The sequence below is a fragment of the Meleagris gallopavo genome, chromosome 4 (genome assembly GCF_905368555.1).
Source record: "Meleagris gallopavo chromosome 4, MGAL_WU_HG_1.1, whole genome shotgun sequence".
Lineage (NCBI taxonomy): Eukaryota > Metazoa > Chordata > Aves > Galliformes > Phasianidae > Meleagris > Meleagris gallopavo.
Genome location: NC_139407.1, coordinates 1,246,400 through 1,265,630, shown reverse-complemented (window position 1 = coordinate 1,265,630; position 19,231 = coordinate 1,246,400). Strand labels below are relative to the sequence as shown.

Here is a 19,231-nt window from a genome sequence, read left to right as displayed (position 1 = left end):
CTTCCTGTGATACCCGTGTCCTTGCATATAATAACCCTTACACTATGAGTCCACAGCCCGCTGCAATGTGAATAACTGAAGTGCACACTGTGTGAAAGAGCAATTCACTGTGCTAATTTCAAACATCCTGCCAAATAACTGAGTATTTCTAAATATCATTCAGTACCAAGCCATAGCTTATGAGCTTGCAAGAAGCTCCCAGTCCCACTCCCTTTTTTCTGCAATTGCTCAAATAAAGTGTCTGTTTTGAAATTGAGCATTTAAAAGGTAAAACATCAATGTACAGGCGTACACATTGCTAGTTTCATTGGTGAAAGAACTGATCTCTCAGACAACAAACTCATTAATATAATAGTGAAATGCAGAAGCAAGCAGTATGGCAACTACTGGTAGGTTTTGGCTGAGAAGGTGCAACTGAATTTCTTGATTTTTTTTTTTCTGGAACGCTGTTATCCTGTTCACTGGAAAGAGTTCTAAGAGTTTTAACACCAGTTTAACTTTACACCTATACATTAAATAGTGTATGGAACTGAAATGACTTCCAAAAAGGCTTTCCAAAATGTGAAGTTTTTATTGTTTTGTTGTTGCTTTATAAATAAGTTGATAGTTACACTGGTTGAACTGCATCTGACAGTTCATTTTATTTATTTACCATAAGCTCAATTCAAAACACTGCTTTTGTGTAACCCTTTTTTTCTTCTCAATGCCCATTGCACAGCTCAAGCACCTAGTAGACTAAGCCAGAAAGAACCTTAGTGTGCTACTTGCTATATAAGAACTGGACAAAAATAACTTCCCTAGTCAAAACAATAATAAAAACGTTACAACAGAGACTTGAATAAAGGCACAAAAAGGGAAGGCTAAGAGGAGATAATTGATACAGCACCAAAAAATATCCTCCTCTCAAATAAGTATTTTGCAATTTCCAAAACTGGCATTGATATATAAAAAACATTTGAAATTAACAGCTTGTATCAAGAAAAAAGAAAATCTAGTGACTTGAGGCTTGAACAAACTGGCCCGAAGTTGATGCAATATTATTAATCCAATCAGGCATTTGTATCTGGGGGAGGAACAGAGCTCAAGGTCTTGTAAACTACAAACAAAGCAAAGAGATAGTGCCGCAAAGATTTATTTTTTTAATATTGTATTTGTTCTACTTCTTAAACACAGAGAACCATGTTGTCATTTCTCAACATACTCTTAACTCCCGATTACATGTCATGCATCCCAGCACAACCCCCCAGTCCCCTGCTGTCTATTATGTGTGGCTCTGCACAATGCAGCAGGATTTCTTCCACATCACACAGTTTCTGACCCTGCTACAGTCAGAAGCATTAACATCAACGCTCCTGCTCCAAGCTGTGATCAAAAGCAGACTCTGCTCAGATTACCACTGCACTTCCTACACCTGGATTTTCTTTACATGCAGCACTCATGATGATTTAGCTTTTGACTGTTGTCTGCTGGTTGTATTCAGATGTTGCCTCAAGTGCCAGTTCTTGGAATTGTTCCAGAGGAACAAGTTGTTTTCCTCACGTTCTGACTGATCATCGATTTCCAAATTATGGAGAAGGTGTGCTTTCACTGCTACTTCCAAATCTTCCTCCTTTCATCCCTGAAACATGTCAGCATTAACCAAAACTATATACTTAAAACAAGTTGTGCGTATCTGTAAGAACACGTGGTTGCCATGGAGCAACTAGACTAATTTACCCTCTTTTAACACCTCTCAGCCACTCCCTGCAAGGTTCTATCCTTCAGTACAGGGAAGCTGATATTTTTCCCTCCTAACACATGAAACTTGGCTACTAGTCAGGTGCAGTGAAGTCAGAACCTGAAGCTATTGCCATGCCTCCACGTGGCTCAGCTCGTGCTGCAGTTTGCAGCTGAGCTGCCTAGCAAGAGCAAAGGGCTGCTTCAGGACAAACTCCAATAGCAATTTGCTAATCTGATGCTATTCAGTATTATCATTAATGGCCTGGATGATGGAATAGACTGTACACTTCTCCAACTGACAAATGAGAATTACCTGGAAGGTATAATAGCATGCTGGCAGATGGGGGCTAGAATTCAAAATGATCTTAATGCACTGAAATAATGTGCAGTTTCAGTGAAGCAAATACTAGTACCTTTGAACTTCAGCAACGATAACCAAAGCAGAATTTTTTTTATTTTAGAATGAGCTGGATGTTTCACTTATACAAAAATACATTAAACAGCAAAAAGCAGAACTGTGGAAATTCATATTGGCAACTTCACACAGCAGCTTTCTACATGGCATGTGAATTTTCTTTTCCATCCAGCCTCAGAAAGGATGTCTGAGGTACTATGTCCCTGACACCACTCTTCAAGATAGATGTAGACTACTTGGAAAAAGCTCAGAAGAAAATGGCAAGAAAAAAAACAAACAAGTGTTTGACATAGAAGATACAGTCCATTAAGAAAAACAGAATGAACTTTGTTTACCTGTATAGCCCAAGAGAAGATTGTGAGGAAAAGTGATAAATACTTTTCCTTCAAAGAGAAGACTAATAATCAGTTTTCCATATTCAGAGGGTCAGGAAAAGGAGTAACCAGTTTAAATAACAGCAAGTCAAGATAAATATAAAAATGGATAAATAAGTAGAGAAATCTCTACTGTCTGCAGAGCATTAGAAAGTACTGATGAATAGAAAATTTCTTCAGGCACCACTGATTCTGTGTCAGTGGAAGGAGACAGGCCCAAGAAACCCTTGAATTCTCTCTGAGTTCCTTTTTTGGAAGCCTAGCCCCTCACTGCTGATTCCACTGGCACACCTGCTTTGAAAGAAGGAAGAAGACAGATGCCCGCATTTACAGTTAGTTGCCATTTTGCACGTATCCCAGCATTTGCCATAAAGCAGCAGTGACAACATATTATAACAGTCCAGATGGTGGTCACTTCTTTTTTCTTCTCATGTTTTGTTTTTACTACTATTTTATGCGTAGATTCAGTATGAGTATTTGCAGCCCTCTATATTGGTAAATAGTTGATCAGCTTCTATTAAGAAGAGGGAAAAAAAGAATATTTTAAGCAAAGAGCTTCATACGATGAAACAGATGGCAGTAGGAAATATTTTGACATTTTATGGAAAAAAGTCCAGTGAAAGCTGAATATGTATGATTGTGTATATACGTAGGTATGCATTTTCCTTCATCAGCCCCTAAGTTTTCTTACAACACATTCTGCAAGTAGGCTATAGAAATATAACTTATCTGAACACCTCATCTCTGTTTCAGCAAATTGCTACGTAGTCACATTGGTTGAAGCATCCTCTTATAGTTGGCAGTACGATAAAAGAATTCAAAAGTACTGAGGACTGACTTCAAAACACATCAGAGAAAGAAATTACAATATGTATGAACATAAATTTTGTGACCACCTCTGTCATCAGTTGGTTTTTCTAATCTTTACTGCACTGAGAATTAAAGACTGTGTGATTTAGGCAACTAGACACTTATGACAAGGAGTGAATGGAAAAAAATAAGCTCCCTGCGACCAATTTATAGTCTTAAAATTGTAAGCCATGTGGGAATGAGGAACAAATACAAGATGATTGGTTTTCACTCCCTAGCATTTGCTTAAGAATTAACATAAAACAACCACAAAAGAAAGGAAATTTGAAACTGATTTCTTTTGTAAAACAGAGAATATATGACAAGTTCATAAACACGCTCCTCGTAAGACACTCACTTTTTAAGAAAGATGAATCAATATTTGCTGTGTGCAGAGCAACTTGCAGTTTGTACTTCTTTAACCCTGTGCACAACTGTATTAACAGACCAATATAATTTTGATTTAAGAACACAAGCAAGTTTTAAGTGACGTAAATGCGTTGAGTACTGCGAATTAGAGTGCTTTGTGTTAATAGGAATCAGCAGATCAGCAAATAACTGCTCAGCAGTGCATTAGGTACGGCTGAGTTACGTATAGATGTTGAAAAACAGCTTACTGTTAAGTGCTTTACTGCCTGAGTGAATGCAAGTACTGCTCAAAGCTTACTGTGGTAGAAAGCCTCATTCATGAGGCAAAAGTAACAAAAGGAAGAGGCCATCTTTCCAAGAAGCTTTCCAAGAGTACAGAAATATGCTCTTCACACTGGAATGAGTAAATGGAGCTCAGTGATCTAACTTGCAGCTCGTCACTTAAGCAACACAGCCAGAAAATAGCCAGCAAACTGTGAATGCCAGTGAGGCACTGAGGAGCCAAGTTAGCACACCTAACCCAAGAACTCAAGTGTGCTGCAGGCACTGAATTGAACCTTTATGAGAGGAAAAAATAACCCCAAGATCTCCGTCCCCTGCAGATCAGAAAGTGAATGTGACAGTTTTTAAATTTTCCCAGCAGACTAACAAAGCACAGCTCATATTTGAACTTCCTATTATTTTCCACTGCCTTTCATTAGATGCCCAGATGTTTACTAGAAATTGTTTTCAAACAAGAATACACCACTCACTCACCACAAAAGCGGTTTCTCTTCTCTTTGATAAGGAGTTAATGGAATGCCCATGCATCTTCTTCCTCGCCCTCAGGGTTAGTTCTCAAGAACTGCAGCCCATTTCTTGCTGAAGCCCACAGAAACATGAAATCTGCACCTGGTTATAAGGACAGCTATTCAAAGTGAGGGTGATCTACATCCTGCTGCTGGTAGGAGCTTAGGGGCAGACATCCACTGCCCTCCAGGGAAAAGGTTCCTTATCTACTTAAAGAGAATGTATTCAACTTGGAACAGCACAGTTTTTCTGAAGATGTCTTTCTAAAATAAAAAGAAATTATGAAGAATTAACTTACAAGGTGATGCAACAAGAAAGAAGCCTGCGCTTCTACTATTATTGGTGTAATAGGTACTTGAACATCTGATCCTGCCATAAAAATAATCTTCTCAAAACTAATCTTCTCTTTTACTTTGCAGACCATGTTATCTAAAGGAAAAACATAGCAACCCTGGCAGGTAAATTGCCCAGCATTGTGTCATCAAGTATCACCTCCCATTTAGTTTTCTATAAAAGCCATTAGCTAGCAATGATCACAGTGATAAGGCAGCTTACAGTATCCTTTCCCTCCTTACTGAAATAAGCACAGCCTCATGGACCAGCTGGGGAGATTCACTCAATTGGATGCTAAAGGTAAGTAATTAGACGTATTAGAGTGCCTCACCAAAAGTTTTAGTTATATTCGGGTGTTTTTGTCAGGATTGATGAAACGAGAAACGTTGTCTTCCTCTCTTGTAATCTTATCCAAAATAGAAGTCATATACGTCTTCAAGATATAAAGCAGGGAGAGATGAAACAAATCTTGCAGAAAAGAAAACGTTTCTCTTAGGACATGAGGAATACTCTCTAGCCATTGGTCCTGTTTGCATGTAGAATAAAAGTAACACAACGCAATGACTTTTCTGAATGATGTCTTAATCTAATGACTTTTAGATTAAGGATAAAAGAAAACCAGACTAAGTAACCTTTGCAAAGACAAAAGCCACATGTAACCTTGAAATAACTCCTTCCAGATAACAACAGCTCCAGATGAAGATAAGCTGCTTTTTCAACATGCTGTACGTTATTTTTTTCTGTGAAAGATCTTAGCTTCCCATTCTTTTCGCTGGGTCCTTTTACATCTTCCCACCCACACTAGATCAAAAGAGCCCATTACTATTACCTATTAGTTCCCTGTTCAAGTATTTATGGACTGTGATGAATTGTCAACTTACCAAGGTTAAAAAAAAACTTATTTAAATTCAGCTTATAGTATTAGCATTAAAGATAACATGAATTTCTGAAGTTTTTAGACCAACTCAAAACAGTACATCCCTGGCCTAATATCCTTGGTTACATATGCAGATAACTGATTTCTTTTTTAAAACCATTGGACTGAGAAACCAGGTTTCTCTGACAAATCATTATGGCTCTCACAACTTCTTCAGCAATCAGCATTTCCTGAGGCAAACTATCTGCAACTCATCCTGAACGTAGCTCTGTCTGCCCTATGACATGCATGTTCCATATTTGCCTACACTGGAACATGCTGTTTGCTCCTGTACCTGGATCCCTCTGATTTACTTACCTCCTTGCTTATCCATCCTTTAACCTTTGGATTCTCTATTAATATATTTTTTTAAATCCACATAATTATATTCTTTTTAATTGCAGAGTCAACATTAAAAGTACTTTACATCATTACCAAAAGATATGCATATCAAACAATAGGTTATTGAGAGAGCTAAGACCTAACATTTGCCCAAGGTCTTTTTGACTATCTAGCATCATCATCATTTAATGACATTGTGCAATCATTTTAAATATATTTAAGTCACTGCGTTTTTTTTTTTTAAGAGACCCAGACTGAGACCAAAGGTGAATGCTTAAAGAAAAAAAAAAAAAAAAAAAAAGTGTCTTCAAATCCTGAAATCAGTGGTCAGCGTCTATATCTTGCAACAAGAGAATATTAAATTTGTTCCACCTATACAGCTTGGGTCAGTATTATGGTCTGGAGAGAAAACAGTTTCTAATCATTTCTCCTTTGTTACAACGTGAAGTACAAAAGAACCAATGCCTAAACAGCTTTGCAAGAGGATCCAACAGTCACTAGAGCTAGGAGAGAAACTTTTGAGCACTTTTCCAGCAGAAATAGTCATAAGAGTTGGAGTAAATCATACTAGCATTGAATTAAAATTCTTATAGGAATGATTAAAAAACCATAAAAAGCTGTTTCCTTTCAGAAACATTTTGAAATCCAGAACCAACTGGAATTTAATTGGCAGAGTGCCCACAGGCCAAAGCAACATCCCAGAGAGTTGATGTGGTCAAGACAGCTTTGGCAGAAAACTCACACATCCTTTTGTTCCTCTTCCCAACTGTAACAACTTCTAGTAAACCAGTTTAATAAAATTTATGTTTCATGCAAGAAAACGTGCCACACTCTTAAATCTACTAATACAGACGTAAGGGTAGGAGAGTAGATTTCCTTTTGAATCTGTAACCCTCCAAGTTTTACACAGAAACCTTCAGTAATTTAAGGATGAAAGTCTGAAAAATGCATAATTCCCTTTTTATCTTTTAGAGCAAGCAGGAAGGACCAGGACTTTAATAATCAGGTGTTTAGCTTTTTACAGCATCTTGTGCTGTAAAAAATCCAATCTTTTCCATGGGAATGAAACTACTCATTTATATTGATACGCTTAACAATCATGTGGCATAAAATATTGCACAGTATAGTCTGTTCTCAGGCAGGGAACAGAGCTGAGAACTGAGCTAATCTAGCACACATCTCCTAGAACTCTAGACTACCCTTAGAAGGAAGCCCACTAATCAAAGAGTTCATGACTTTTTCTAGATGCTTTCCAGCATCTTAATTACATAGTTCCTAAGAGCCATGTAAATGCTGATTTTAAAAATGTGTGTTTTCATTTGGTCAACACTTAGGAAAATTGGATCAGATACGACTGTACTTAACAAAGAAACTTCTGCCACGCTTGGAAGACAGAAGGAAGTATCGTCAGGAGTTTGCCTCATCCACATCATTCCATGGAGTGCATAAAATTGTTCAAACGCAGAGCAGCACACGCAGAGTGCTGTGGCTGCTAGTAGTCACAGGCTGTCTTGGCATCGTCATTTGGCAAATCTGCAGTCGCTTTAACTACTACTTCAGCTGGCCAACCACCACTACTGTGGTAGTTCAGCATGTGGAAAATGTCAAATTCCCTGCTGTGACTTTTTGCAACCTGAACAGGTAAAAGTTGTGCTTGTTGCTTGCTCTTGAGAGGCTACATCTCTTTATCTGGCTAATATAAAGCAGCCGGGCTTCACAATTCTTTTCATGAAGGCAGCAAAACACAAATCTGAGGGATCTATGTTCCACACCACTATTCAGCTAAAGAAGAAAATGTGAGAATTAAGGAAGGCAGATTTTTAATCTTCCTCCATCTTTGAATGATGAATTACACCACAGATTTTTAATATTCAAAACCTGGAAGTATAAACATTCTTCCATGTAAAATCATAGCCAATGAATGCTCCTTCTACAGTGTAACTAAGGGACAGTAATCATAGAAATTAAAAATGAAAGACAACATTTTCAGAGAAGCTTAAATACAAACATCATACAACTGTAGAAACTTCAGGCAAAGCAATTATTTTTTCTCATTAGCACTCACCCTTTGTAGTTCCAGCTGATGTCAGTGGGATCTGTAAGAGGAAAGCATTTGGCGTGTTTGAAAGCCATGTACCTAAGCAGGAACTTCACTAAAGTTGAAAGTAGTGGCCACAATTCAGATGTAACTGCTTTTAAAAAAAGAAAGCAGTAAATATACAATCTGATTTTTATACGTAATATGCAAGTAATTTAGAAAAATAATTTTACTGACATTGTTTTCTCAAGAATGGTAAGTTCTGAGATATTCTACCCTTTGTTGCCAGAATCAACCAGAAGGTCCAAGTCCCAAATATCTGGTGCTTTTCTGTCTCACTATTTTTCATTTCCATCACCCTACATGAAGTCCTTCTGGGTTATACTGTAGAATATACACTGCAAGTAGAAGTTCCTTGAGTTGAGTACGCATTATTAAAATCTCTCATTCGTTCTAACTATAGTGGCAGCACATAGCAATAAAACAGTTGGCTACCAGTTGTCTGCCTTAGTGACAATTTGCTGCCACATCCATTTGCTGTTCCTGTTGTGCTTATTCTTCACTCCTGTTTTCAGTTACTGTTTTCTTTCCTGGCAGAACAAAGAGGCACAAATCTTCCTTTGTCTTTTTAGCACATCCAACATCTCATATTTTTGAGATTTCAAAAGGATTCTAGGTTCTCCTAGATCACCTTTGGTTCCTGCTACTGTAGCACCAGTGACAGAGCTCACGAGCAGGTAGACTTAGTGTCACAGTAACACAGGTACATGAGATGCACATAGAAAACAATGAATCATACGAATGAAGGAAAGCAGCTCTTTTTTTGAAAGGAATTGGTCCTCCCACAGTCCCTCATGTACATACAATTGTCCAGCTTTTATCAGCTCTATCGTTCTGGCTGCTGGATTATGTAGATGACCAATCTGTTTTGTTTGTTTGCTTATTTTTTAGTAGCTCCACACGACAGAGGTCTTTATATAGCAGTCCTGGGAAGGTGTCCTTTTCTGTTCTCTTGTTTGAAAATAACTGTTTCCTAGAAATTAAGACTACATTGTTTATCCATGTTCTAGAGATCAAAGTGCAAGCGTGGTGGACAGGAATGAGGTACAGTTTGTAAACAAGCAACAAACCACGTCACATAGTCAGCAAAAAGAGCACTGAAATTGGTCCAATAGTTCTGCAGAGCTCCAAGTAATCCTTTCTCCTTCCCATTGACAGGTTTCAAGCTCATGCAGTGAGTAATCTTCAAATCATTTTTTTCCTTTGGAACATTGTGTCTGGAATTGTCCAAAAATTTTCTACAGAAGACAAATATTTCCAAGAGCTAAATGGCTTCCTTCTTGGAAACCAAAACTTCAGCATTAAAGAGTTTACAAGGGAAAACGGATTTTATCTGAATGGCAGCACACTGCTAGAATGTGAATTTTTTGGAAAGACATGTCACCCAGAGGTAAATACTCTTGTCTCTACTAGAACAGAAGAATGGAGAGGGAGGGGATATGTTGTTACCAGTTGACTTCAGATATCTGGCTTTTCCAGCTACTCCTCCTGCTTTCCTTTACAGTCATTCAGTGGAAAGAAAAAAAAAAAGAAAAAAAAAAAATCAAGCTGTAAATCGTTCTGAGGAAGAGTCCAGTTCAGCAGGACAGCCTACTGGACTCCCTGAGCTGTAGCACAGAATTTCAGTCTAAATTACTCCCTGCCTAGTTCCACTTCTGCTTAGATAATGGCCTTTGAAAACTGTCATGCCTTCAAGCTCCACCCAGCCATCTTCCTTATAAAAAGCCTATGACATCAGTTTGAAGGGAGTTTCTTTGTATGACATAGTTTCGCAGATGCATTCAACTGATGTAATTAGTTTTATTCTTGGGGTCAAGAACATGGACAGCCAGGGTAACTACCAGCAGAGCCCAAAAGAATTCTACATTAATATAGCCTATCTTTGGGAATTTCAGAAGGTAACAGAAGAATGTGATCCTCCTATTAATGTCAATTCTTCCAAAAAACAATTCCTGTTTTCAATACAATACGTGAACAGAAGGGTCAGTCCTGCAATCCTTCAGGTTAATCTAGTCCTTAGATATGTTGTGGCTTCTAAAAATTGTCACTAGTGAGTTCTCTTGACTCAAAACAGTCAAGTATCCAATAGCTAAAATTAAAGCTATGAAATGCAGTCATATTAGCAAGGGTTTTCAGTTCAATGAAGTGGTTTGGGGAAAAAATGCAAACATTTTAACCCCATGTGCAATATCACGCATACATTTGAAACACTTTCCACTAAACAGCCACTGGAAAAACTGAACTGAATGTATCATTTCAACAGCATATAATAGGTACAAAATCAAAACCTCATTTAATGATTTTGACTAGCTCATGGGCATTAATAAATTATGTGAATTTACCCTTTCAATTTCTATAGGTCATTTCTTGTAGAAAGGGATGAAATGCTTTTTGAGTATTTCCATCTTTCCTAATTGTAAAATTTAGCATTGCCTTTGGGGAAAATCTACAAAAAAAAAAAAGAAAGAAAGAAAAAACCCAACCAACTAGCCTAGTTTGATTCACTAATGCAAGTTCTTTTTTTTTTCTCCCCATGTTATTCTTCCTTATTTTTTCTCTTTTGAAGGACTTTGAACACATTTTCACTGAATATGGAAACTGCTTTACTTTTAATTACAATGACCTTCCAGCAAGAAGCGTGAGCTTGTCTGGAAGAGGCTTACACTTACTTTTTGATGTCCAACAGGTACAGCTATACTAGTGATTTTAACATTTAATCATATAAAAACTCACAGATAAACAGATGGTTTCGTTTTAATCAGACATTTGGATTTCTTGCATAAAAGTCTTTTTCAAGACTATTCCTGAGTGAAAGTGTATTTTAAAGATCCAAAACTGGGTTAAAAATTCTGAATGACTGTTGACTCCGTACCAGCTAAATGGCTTTGAAAGCTGCAAGCAAGCATGTATGTATACAGCGTACCTACAGCTGAAAACACCACAAGTAATTTAATTTTATACAAACACGTGAGGGTCTGGTCTTTGCACTATCAATGGTTTCTGGCCTTATTAGTATTGTAACTGACCAAAAAATCAAAGCTCAGGGAATAACACCTTGTGAGATGAGGAAAGAAAACTAAAAGCTACAGTTATAGAAGAGTTAAACATTCACTTTCACTCTCTGGAAATTGTAAGGGGGAGAAGTGACAGGATCTCAAGAGAACAGTGGAAAACTTGCTGACATGTGGGGTAGCAGCAAGGAAAAGGAATGAATCTTTATGTTATGAATGAAGGTTTATCTTTGCCTCTTGCTTTTGAACGTGGAATAGAATAGAAGGAAGAAAAAAACTAGAAATTTAGAGTAACAGGAAGAAAACCCCACAATGGTAATCAACAAAGGAAATTACAGTCAGTTTGTTTCCAAACTATTCTGCAAATTGCTAGGAGAAAACTAGAGAAATAAGACCGAAAAACCATAGCACTATTTAAATATTGCTAAATCTTCAGAACATAAGCAAAACCGAAGCTGTTTTAAATAATTCTTTTTTTGCCTCAGGAGCAATTCACCGATGATCCCGCCCTTGGTTATAGTGATGCTGGTATCACGTTTGTTATCCATTCACCCAAAGAGATGCCACGCTTTGATGGGTTAGGTTTATTAACACCAGTCGGCATGCACGCACAGGTCGCGATTCAGCAGCTGAAGGTAAGCGCCTCGACCACCGAGTGACAACATCAGTGCTCACTGTCACTAACTCTCTTCTGAGACACAACAATTTATGAGGTGCTTTTGAAGTTAAAATGTGTCTCAGGCCACAGTTAGCTGAAAGAATAAAATTTTCTCCAGCCATTAAGAAAAAATGCTTTTTGTGACATGGATGGTTTGCTTGACCTGTTTTTACTCAAGTTAGCATCCTGCAGTCTTACTGCTGCAATGATGCCTTTGCAGCTACAGCAATAGCTGTCCATCAGCAAGTTCCATTAATACTAATGATTTATTAGGATCCTGGTATCGTCTCTTGGTGCAACCTGGGAAGATTACCCCACTGCCCTGGGCTGTCTGAACAGGTCCTGGTTTTGCTGTGTGAGAGTTGGAAATGACTTTACAATTCCAAAAGCATAAACTGTAATTGTCTCTAATTAAATCATGTTACTGCTTTACATCTTCAACATGCTGCATTTAACACTAAAAAATATGGGAAAACTGTTATCTATATTAAAAGGGACAAATGTTTATCTTCTGTTATCAATACCCTACAGTCAATCATTCAAGAATATCCATGGGGAGAGTGCAAGCCTGATATCAAACTTCAGTACCAGGATACTTACAGTACTAATGGCTGTTTGCAGGAATGCAAGGCCTGGTACATACAGGATTGGTGCGGCTGTTCGCCTTTTATCCTTCCAGGTATTGCTTTGGACTATCATATTATTTAAATATTATATATATATATAAAATACATATTATATACAATACATATATATACAATATATATAATATAATACATATATATAAAGACTACCTTGCTAGGAGACACCTCACTATTGAATGGCAGAGGTGATTCTATCCATGTAGAAGAAAATTCTACATAGTGGGAAAAAAAAGTGGGCTATACCCAAAGAAGAGATTTAGTGTGAAAATAAGTCTCTGTGGTATTGACAACAATCATAAGTAATGATCCCAGCAGGATAACTTCAGCTGGGATCATTACTTATATTTGTCTTTTTTTTTTTTTTTTTTTTTTAATTCTGAGATTACAAGCATCTGATCATCAGCCATTTTTAGACAAGAAAATCTTGGAAGAAAAGACTATGCCCCAGGGCTGTGACAGAAATTGCTATCTGAGTAATCTTCCATGAAGTCTGAAGTGTTTAGGATGTAGCTGGATTCCATCCACCTCCTTTGTTTTTTAATTCCAATACTACAACCAGAAATTTCTTGCCTTAGCTAGCCAAAATAAAGACCGAGCCACAACCTTAAAAGCAATCCTGGCTGGAACACAGCAGTGATGTTCATTTGTTCACTGCACCAGGAGCATCCTGCCTCGATCTTGTGTTCTCTATCGCTATGTACCATTTTTGATTTAGTACCTGCACTGTGCTGGAGTGAATTGTTATCTCAGACGTATAATGAGAAGTATGAAGTAGCACATAGGCTTTGATGACATTATTTTTTCAGAGCTAAGGGCTAGGTTGTTCGATTAAGTTCCTAAAAGAATGTTTCTTTTTAAGGAAATGGAATAGAATGTGATTTAATGAAGTCTTACAATTGTGTTTATCCTGCAATCCGTAAGTAATAATTTTTCATATCAATATTTTGTAAGCAAATCCCAAATAGCAGAAAATACCCAAAATTATTGAAGGTAATACTGAAATGGAGCACATCCCAGTTCATTTAATATTCTGAAAACAGAGATCAGACGCAGTAAGAAGTTTGATGACTGATTAAAAAAAGTAACTGAAAATCCCTGGATTTTAAGATCCTATCATTTTATAAATAAAATGAATGTGTTTTCACATGTAGCTCATTCCCACGAGCAAATGAGCTGCACACAGCAGATATGGAATTTGTTAATCATTACAACAGATTATCATTAACAGTATTTTCCAGAGAATCTGAGAAGTAACTTCTCATAAATTTTAGAAATCCTCTTTTGCTCTGGGTGCAGCCATGCAATGTGAGCTCTTCCTTCTCCCCCTTCTCAAAGAAGCTGATAAATTAAGAGAGTGTATAAACTAACTAGGGGGAAAGAAAGCATCAAATCATCTCTAGCAGACCTAGATGCCTCCTTCCTTCCAGTAAGCAAAAACAAGTTCAGAGGCAGAGGAAAGACAGCAGGCACTACAAACAGAGAACTATAGCACCCACCTCAAAAAGGATAACTGTGTATTGCAGTTCATACTTCAGAAAGAAATTTTGCCCTACTTTTTTTTTTTTTTCCCCCAGTTTCCTAAGTGCTAGTTACAGATATTTGTTGCTTCAAAAAAGTATCCACTTTTCTAAGGATAACCAGTGTGAGTCTTTATAAAAAAAATCAGTTGAAAGTCATTTTGTAAGGTTAGAAAAGTCTTAATGCTGAGTGCTCTTTTAGAAACGTGCAAGATATTTCTCCTGAATTTTCAGATGACATAGAGGTAAAAGGATTATGTACAGTAGGAACCCACAACTCCACTTGCCCTGCCCCATGTGAAGAAACACATTACCCTACCACTGTCACCTACTCAAGTTTTGGAGGAGAAAATGCCATTAAATACATTTCTGCAAAGCTGAAGAAGAGTCCAGAGTACATCAGGTAATCATTTTTAACAGCTTGCCTAATAAAGCAATGATCAATTACTTCTAAGTGTGCAAACAGAGTTGCACAATATGATGCGACCTTTTTAAAAATACCCTCTTAAGTGTTATTAAAGATATGGTGAGAGAATCAATTTTGCCTAACAGATTACATTAGAATTTATATATGATATGTAGGTACAACTAAGACTCGTGGATCCCATAAACAAGTAATCCAGTTTAAACAGCAATGTTCTCCGTTACTTTTTCCAACGATCTCTTACAAAATTAAAATTTTATATAACTTTTCATGGTTAAGAATAAAGAAAGGGTAGGGTTATGAAACCCACTTACAGTCTGCACAAGCAATCCATCCCACAGAAGTCAGTGGACAACCCAAAACTGTGCTGATAAACTTCCTGCCCTTTCTCTCAACGCATTAGCAAAAAAAGCTGTGGAAATTCTGAAGAGCTAGGTTTTATCACAGCAAAAATGTCAGAAGCGTAATATTCTTTTCTACTGTTAGTAAAATTGCATTAATACCATTTAAATACTCAAAAAAATATTTAGAAAATATTTGGCACCATATTGTCTTGAAGTAGAAAAGCAGTGTGATTCTATCCATGTAGAAGAAAATTCTACATAGTGGGAAAAAAAGTGGGCTATACCCAAAGAAGAGATTTAGTGTGAAAATAAGTCTCTGTGGTATTGAAAACAAATATTATCCATGAAATTGTTAGATCTTACATTATGCATGTAGCTGTGTTGCTCAGTAGTAGTGCTGAGCTAGCATAATCTGAATACATTTCAATTCATAGAAGAAATATCAAGTGTAATTATGATTTAAAAGGCATATGTGCCTTACAGCTATAATATAATGAAGTGATACTGAATTGCCTTGAAAAACAAGCATCATATATCCAATAAGATTTCTATGTTGTGGGTTTTGTTTTTTTGTGTTTTTTTTTGTTGTTCTTTTTTGTTTGTTTTTTGTTTTTTTGTTTTTTTTTGCTAAAAAGATACAACCCAGTTGCCAAAGAACATCTGGTATAGTTTCATAATCCAGATTACATCACAGAGGCACATCACCTATACAAGAATTAATACCAATGTTACACAAATTCATAATATCCACAGATTCAAGTTATATACAACAGCAAAAAATTATATTTATGAGTATTTCATTGCTTCAGTGACTTCAGGTTTGTCACTCTTAGAGCCAACAGTTAGCAGATGCTTTCATACATTTATGCTTAGACAGAAACTATATGAAGATTATGAAAATGACACCCATTATAATATGTAAAAGATAATAATCCTTTGAGAACATTTTATCTTTGTTAATTATATTATTGCCTGTAAACACAACGTACAGCCCCACAATCATTTAATTAGGCAAGAAAAAAATACAGAACATTCCTCTGTTACCAAGCCTTGACCAATAGGAATTCAGCCCAAGTATTAACAAATACATATTCTGAGCTATAAAACAGACCCTGATTAATTTCCGAAAACAGAAGGGAAAAGTTCACTGCTTACTGCCTTCTTGTACAGTGCCACTAGCAACCATATGACACTTGTAGGAGGACTTAATATTAAAAGCCATGGAAAAGGATTATTTTTATTACTCAGTGTTACCTAGATTTTAGAATTATCACCTAAAGGGACGGCAGTCACTTTGTAAAACCACCACCGTGTTTTCAGTGAACATCAGATGAATAAGTTCATCACCATTTTCAACCTCCATGTCTGTAACTGTTCACACTTCTGACTAATATTCACTACATTTGTTCTAAAATGTCATGACGTTACAAGTGCAACTGGTTTTTGTGTCTGTTTTATTCCACTACCGTTATGTTTATCTTCTATTTAGCAGTTACGCTGACTCTGTAGCCATGGCAACATAAAGATGAGCTCTTTATTCACATTGAATCATTCCACATGTCCTGCTCCAACAAAGATTTACCCACTCTTCCATTTTTGCAGCAAGAATATAATTAGGTAAGAGAGGCTATTGGCAGAGGATAGAAGTAGGCACCTGAGTATAGGGCAAGAGATTTTTTGCACGAATACCACCATTGAAATTATAGGATTACATAGGCATTTGCACATAAACAGCAGCAGGAGACTATATGTCCAAGCACTGTCTCTGCTGTGGCTTCAGATGATTAATACTTCCACTCAAGCTTATCTCTGCAGCCTTTCAGAAATAGGAGTTTATCCCACAGCGTAGATTTAGGCTGAGTTGCTCTTAATCTTCAGGCTATGTTCTAATTCCTCCAATGGCTTCCTCTTACAACTATTGCTATTAGTACACTTTCTCAGTTTTTTCTTCCTTAAAACTCATTTTTTTTGTAATTCCCACCTGATTGTCCTTTAAAAGACACCATCACTGCATGAATTCAGTCCATGCTGATGGCTGTTGGTAAGCATGGACAGCACTCTCAAGTAATACTGCATGTATTTATCATTAGGCAGAACCTTGTGACTATTGACATTAAATATGACGATCTGAGCTACAGAATAACTCAGCAGCAGAAGGCCTTGACCATACCCGAGTTGCTTGGTAAGGGAATTTTTAACATTTATTGCTGATCAATTTAAAAAAATGTTTAAAACATCTGGTTTTTTTTGTTTGTTTGTTTTTAATTCTCTCCCCTCCCAAGTCCTAGACTATCCAGGTTTATAAATAAAAAACAATGCTTTTTATACAGTAATGATAATAATCACATTTGCCTTCTGTTTCTTCTCCATAGGCCTCCTGCCATACCATTAATGACCTACAGTAGGGAAAACAGTTAAGAATAATAATTAAATCTTGAAGTAGTTTTCATTTATACAACATGTTGAACTAACTGCAAGAGTAGGAAGTTTCTGGGATTCAGAGGGGAGAGGGAAAACATGGGGAGGAAAAGCAAGAGAATGGCTAAGAAAGCACAGAAGTAGGAAATATTTTAAGTACACATTCCACAGTAAAATATGTTGTTGTATGTGCTTTGTTTAAAATTAAGAAACACATTTGTCTTTTTTTCCATAAACATTCTTAAGAACAGTAATTCTGTTTTCATAAGGTGATGGATTATGTATTTTGAATTTATTAAGCACTTGAATTGTGGCAGGGTTTTGTTTGCCTCCTAGACTAAACCGAACGCTTTGGATGACATATGTTTATCTCCTCCTTTCACAGCTGATGTAGGTGGTCAGCTTGGATTGTTTTGTGGTGCCAGTATGATTACAATCATAGAACTGCTCGAGTATATTTTTACCAATTTCTTCTGGATGTGCCTCTTCCTTCTACTGAAAGCTCCTGAAATACCTCAGTGGAATAATCCATCCCACGACCAACCAACCCACGTGGAAAAAAAGAAGAGAATACAAGAGTGTTAGTGGCTTGGAGAGACACAAAAACAGTTGTTTCTCCACCTTCCCTTCACCTCTAAAATATAAAGGAGACAGTAATACCTTCTATGGCACCCTTCCCTTGTACTTCTTATTCTTCCTATTTTATTTAGTGCCTACAGCTATTTAACTGTGCTAGATAATTTTAATGAAAGAACTTTGGAAAGCCTCACCTTCCTCATATAAAGAAAAATCTAATACTTACCTAAGATTTTATTTTAAATAGCCATTTCAAGAAAAAAAAAAAATCACAGAAAAACCACTACAGACATTCAATGCAACTTTGCACTTCTGGCTTATGTATCCTGGGTAAAGAGAAATAACACTCATGCCAAAGTATCACACCAGAAGTTCCCTAACCATCATAAAGATGTAGTATTGCTGTGCTGAAAAAAAGTAGATTCCTTATTACTGACAAAGGCTTTGTTATAAGGCCTACTTCTTCCAGCAAAGGACAGTGTAGCTTTGCCTATCAGAATCAGGAAGGTGCCTAATATCAATAACCTCTACAGTAAAATGCCTGTTTGCCAATAAACAAAAAATAAAAATCTCACGAGTCTGCCAACTACTAGAAATGCAAAACTGAGAAACTGAGAGCACGCAGTTAGATAGCAAGAGGATAAACATAGGCCAGGTTCACACTGTTAGACTCTGGAGACAGCAAACAAACTTGTTTTCCTTCTATTCTTCTTAATGAGCATTCACAACTGTAAAATACGCAGCAGAATTATAATTTAATCACAGAAAAGATCCATTTGTTAAGGCAATGGAGGTACTGACCTCATATTTTATAGGTTCTATTGATAGAGTTTATTGCTGCTGGAGGCAATAAAACTTCAGGATGGCTCAGTAGGACTGAGCAGCATAATTTCAATGTTAAATGGATAAAAAAGATGAAATGCTTAATTTAAATCCTACTGAAGAAAAAGCAAGAGTAAGAATTATGTGGCTTTGGAGCTGAATCATGCTTTCCATGTTTTATTGCTCTGGATTTTATCCGTCTAGATTATTGTTGTGTTTCCCTGTGCACAATATTCAGTATCACACTCTTGGGCAGCAGACCAGAGTACCAAAGTGCAAGGAAGAAAGCTGTATAATCTAACAGACAGAGAATCTGTAATGAAAGTTTGTTCGGGGGGGGGAGGCTGGAAATGCTTTGAGACTTGTGTCACATCTCCTGAGAAGTTTCACTGCCCTATTTCCCTTTAAAAAAACAAAACAAAACAAAACTACTTTCACAAGATTAGTGTTGCAATATACGTGTCAGACATCTCTAAAGGAGTGACAGAAGTAAGGATTTACGCAAAGAGAAAAGGAATGATTTGGGCAACAGAACCCAGTAGCCAGGCTTGGTTCTTGCTTGTTTGGCAGACAAACGGAGCACAGAATGGCCTGCATTGGATCAGGCTTTGGA

At 36.9% G+C, this 19,231-nt stretch overlaps 2 protein-coding genes across 2 annotated transcripts in view; one reads left to right on the top strand and one right to left on the bottom strand.

Moving 5' to 3' along the window:
- Positions 1 to 19,231, bottom strand: part of GUCY1B1 (guanylate cyclase 1 soluble subunit beta 1) — a 75,153-nt gene that overhangs the window by 3,792 nt on the left and 52,130 nt on the right. The window lies entirely within an intron of this gene.
- Positions 5,039 to 17,805, top strand: ASIC5 (acid sensing ion channel subunit family member 5). Its single transcript, XM_003205358.5, has 10 exons — positions 5,039 to 5,148; positions 7,441 to 7,747; positions 9,363 to 9,594; positions 10,771 to 10,890; positions 11,701 to 11,850; positions 12,405 to 12,552; positions 13,377 to 13,433; positions 14,269 to 14,437; positions 16,893 to 16,984; positions 17,606 to 17,805. The coding sequence occupies exons 1-10, from the start codon at positions 5,109 to 5,111 to the stop codon at positions 17,803 to 17,805; spliced, it is 1,515 nt and encodes a 504-aa protein (XP_003205406.2). The 5' UTR covers positions 5,039 to 5,108.